The following is a 3,487-nucleotide window of genomic DNA, read 5'->3' on the forward strand; positions in this document are numbered from 1 at the left end:
TGTTTGTCTAACATCTGATTTTCCATGACTTAGACAGGAGGGTTTTTTGATATCGGATGCTCTTCCCGTCAACAATCCTCGTTCTGAAGTAAGAGATTTTTTTATATTCCAAAAAAATTTGAAAGTGCAAAGCTTGCAAAGGATTTGTTAACAAGAAATGTCAAGAAACATCATCAGTTGTTACCCAAACTCAAATTGCAACATAGCTCAGCATAGTTTTATCAACTTTCATGCACACACATACACAACATATTCGCACACATGATGGCCTTCTTTCATCAACCAAATTCCTTCATATGGCATTGGTCAATGCAGGGTTATAGAAGACATTTGTCTAGACCACATAGTTGAGAAGCAAATTCGTAACCACATAACCATGCATACAGTTTATATAATCCTCATCATTTAACATCCACTCTTCCATGCTTGGAATATTGAGGTAGATATTCTATGGCTGGATGCCCTTCCTGTCACAAACTCATTTATTTCCAAGCAAGATAATATTTCCCTATAGCCAGACATGATCTTACAAAATATTAGAAATCAATGACACTGCTTATATGACAGTGACATCCATTTACAACTATCATGAAATATCATGACAAAGAGATACAAATGTGTGCACTATTACATACACATGACAAGATTCTTTCAGTTGCCATCTACCAAATCTACTCGCAAGGTTTTAGTCAGCCTGAGGTTATAGGAGAAGATACTTGCCTGAGGTACCATGGTATCACAGAATACATATGAGTGTGAATGTAGAAACCAGAGATGAAATCACTTAATATACATAATCATATTTATTTATTCATTTGAAGCTGATGATTTGATTGTGCATACTGCATTCAGGCAATACAGATATCATATATGCAATTATCTCTTTGTCATACACGTAACAAATTCAGAATAACAACAGACCAAATCATCAGCTATACGTGAGGATGTAAAATATGAGAAAGTGTACTTAAAACACAAAGTAGAGTTTATCGATTCAAAACTGAATATTCACTCCACTGCTATTGAGTTTTTTTTACTGCATCTAATCTTCAATGCAAAGCAAAGATGAATCTTTTTGTCACTTGAATGATTGCACAGAGCAAGAAACTCTAAGAAGCAATGGAGTGAATCATCAGCTTCAAATAAATGAATATATTACATCTTTATTTATCACAGCTATCACAGGTTTCGAATTTTTGTTACTTGTGTTCTTCAAAATGTAAATTTAAAGAATCTGCATCTGGAAAGACATGGTTACACTGTGGGCATTGGTACTGTTCCACATATTCATGTTGCATTGCTTCCATCTGTAAAAATAATAATAATATAATCATTTATATTAACTATAGCAGTTGAATTTGGGCAGTAGTGGATTGGAAGAATCATTAAGACATCAGATAATAATAATAATAATAATAATAATAATAACAACGATTTCAAATTTTTGCCACAAGGGCAGCTTGGGGGAAGGGATTAAGTCGATTACATTGACCCCAGTGCGTAACTGGTACTTATTCAATCAACCCCGAAAGGATAAAAGCCAAAGCCGACCTTGGCGAATTTAAACTTAGAGTGTAGCAGCAGATGAAATACCACTAAGCATTTCTCCCGGCATGCTAACGATTCTGCCAGCTCACCACCGTAATTATAATAATAATCAATAATATTAATACGCCAACTTTTTGTTTTTGTATGTACGTACCTGTGGTGTGTTACAGTTACTTCAAAGGAAGAAGTGAGTGGCAAAGCGGGAGAGAGGCGGACAAAGACGAAGTGAGAGAGAAAGAGAGAGAGAGAGAGAGAAAGAGAGAGAGAGAGAGAGAAAGAGAGAGAGAGAGAGTGGTGACAGAATTTGTTTTGTGTTTTTAAATGTTAATCAGAATTTTCAAAGTAGACTGATACAGACATCGCAAGAAAAGTAGATGCATAGATACATACACACATTGTTAAATTAAAAGTGGGAGAGAGGAGGGACACAGAGGAAGTGAGAGAGAAAGAGAGAAAGTGAGAGAGACAGTAGATATCTATGTATCATAGATCGAAAGAAAAGTTGATACATAGATACATAGACCCATTGTTAAATCAAACACAAATAACTACAGCAATTATTCGATGTTGCTTTCACTTTTCATTACTACACAAAGATAAAATTAACTCACAAGTGGCTGAGTACTCCACAGACATGCATACCATTAACATAGTTCTCTGGGAGATTCAGCCTCACACAGAATGTGACAAGGCTGGCCCCTTTCAATTACAGGTACAACTCATTTTGGCCAGCTGAGTGGACTGGAGCAAGATAAACCTTCAAGTGGTTGGAAGAAAATGAAAAAAAGATCCTATATAGGGGCAGGAAAATATTTTTAGTCATTATGGTCACTGTGGATGTTAATCCAGTCCTAACAGCAGCATTTGTGGGTCTCACAGATCTGAAGGCCATACTCCCAGATAAACACTGATGCAAAGGCTGTTGTTATCAAACTCAGCGCGAGTCGAGGGCAAATGCACAACAGAATAGCAATTATTTCACCTTAGCTTTCACTGCTTATGCTAAACACATGACATTTTTGCCTTACGATATGGAGCATTTCCTTTTCTTTCACTCTTTTTAGAAAGTAGCACTCTATCAGTTATGATAACGAGGTTCCTGTTAATTTGATCAATGGAACAGTCTGCTTGTAAAATTAACATGCAAGTGGCTGAGTACTCCACAGACATGCATACCAAAACATAGTTCTCAGGGAGATTCAGCCTCACACACAATGTGACAAGGCTGGCCCCTTTCAATTACAGTTACAACTCATTTTGGCCAGCTGAGTGGACTGCAGCAAGGTGAAGTAGAGTGCTTTGCTCAAGAACAGCGAGCTGCAGGGAATCATACTCATGACTTTACGATTGTGGGCTGAATACACCTAACCACTGAGCCACACTTCTTCACTTTCTTACCCATAGAGAAAAGGAGTGAAGCGATAGAGACAGAGAAAGGAAAGCACCAGTCATTTACAATGACAATTAGACCGAAATACAATCAATCTTTTCTAGCTTCTTTACTATTAATAATGAAGAAGAGGAAAACACATTTAGTAATGAACTGGCAGACATACCTAGTGTTGCTCGAGATTAAAATGATAGTTTTTTATTGTTTTACTTATATCGGCCATGTGACTGTAGCCATGCTAGCATGGGTTGGACAATTTGACTGAGGACTGGTGAAACCAGATGGCTACACCAGGCTCCAATCTGATTAGGCAGAGTTTCTACAGCTGGATGCCCTTCCTAACGCCAACCACTCAGAGAGTGTAGTGGGTGCTTTTACGTGTCACCCGCACGAAGGCCAGTCAGGTGGTACTGGCAACGGCCATGCTCATCTCGCTCGAGAAACCTCATGTGTCACCTGCACAACAGCCCCAGCCCAGGAGCACAGGCAACGATCCCGCTCGAAAATCCTACAACAACCCCACACAAGAGCCAGCTCAGGGGCACCGGC

At 38.5% G+C, this 3,487-nt stretch overlaps 1 protein-coding gene across 1 annotated transcript in view; it reads right to left on the reverse strand.

Annotated features, from left to right (window-relative positions):
• Positions 1-784: 784 nt before the first annotated feature.
• Positions 785-3,487, reverse strand: part of LOC106878426 (NF-kappa-B essential modulator) — a 62,984-nt gene continuing 60,281 nt past the window's right edge. Inside the window, exon 12 of the mRNA XM_014927634.2 lies at positions 785-1,307. Coding sequence (XP_014783120.1) covers positions 1,200-1,307 — 108 coding nt within the window. The 3' untranslated portion in view covers positions 785-1,199. The remainder of the gene's footprint in view (positions 1,308-3,487) is intronic.

This window comes from Octopus bimaculoides, chromosome 20 (assembly GCF_001194135.2).
Source record: "Octopus bimaculoides isolate UCB-OBI-ISO-001 chromosome 20, ASM119413v2, whole genome shotgun sequence".
In the NCBI taxonomy this organism is placed as follows: domain Eukaryota; kingdom Metazoa; phylum Mollusca; class Cephalopoda; order Octopoda; family Octopodidae; genus Octopus; species Octopus bimaculoides.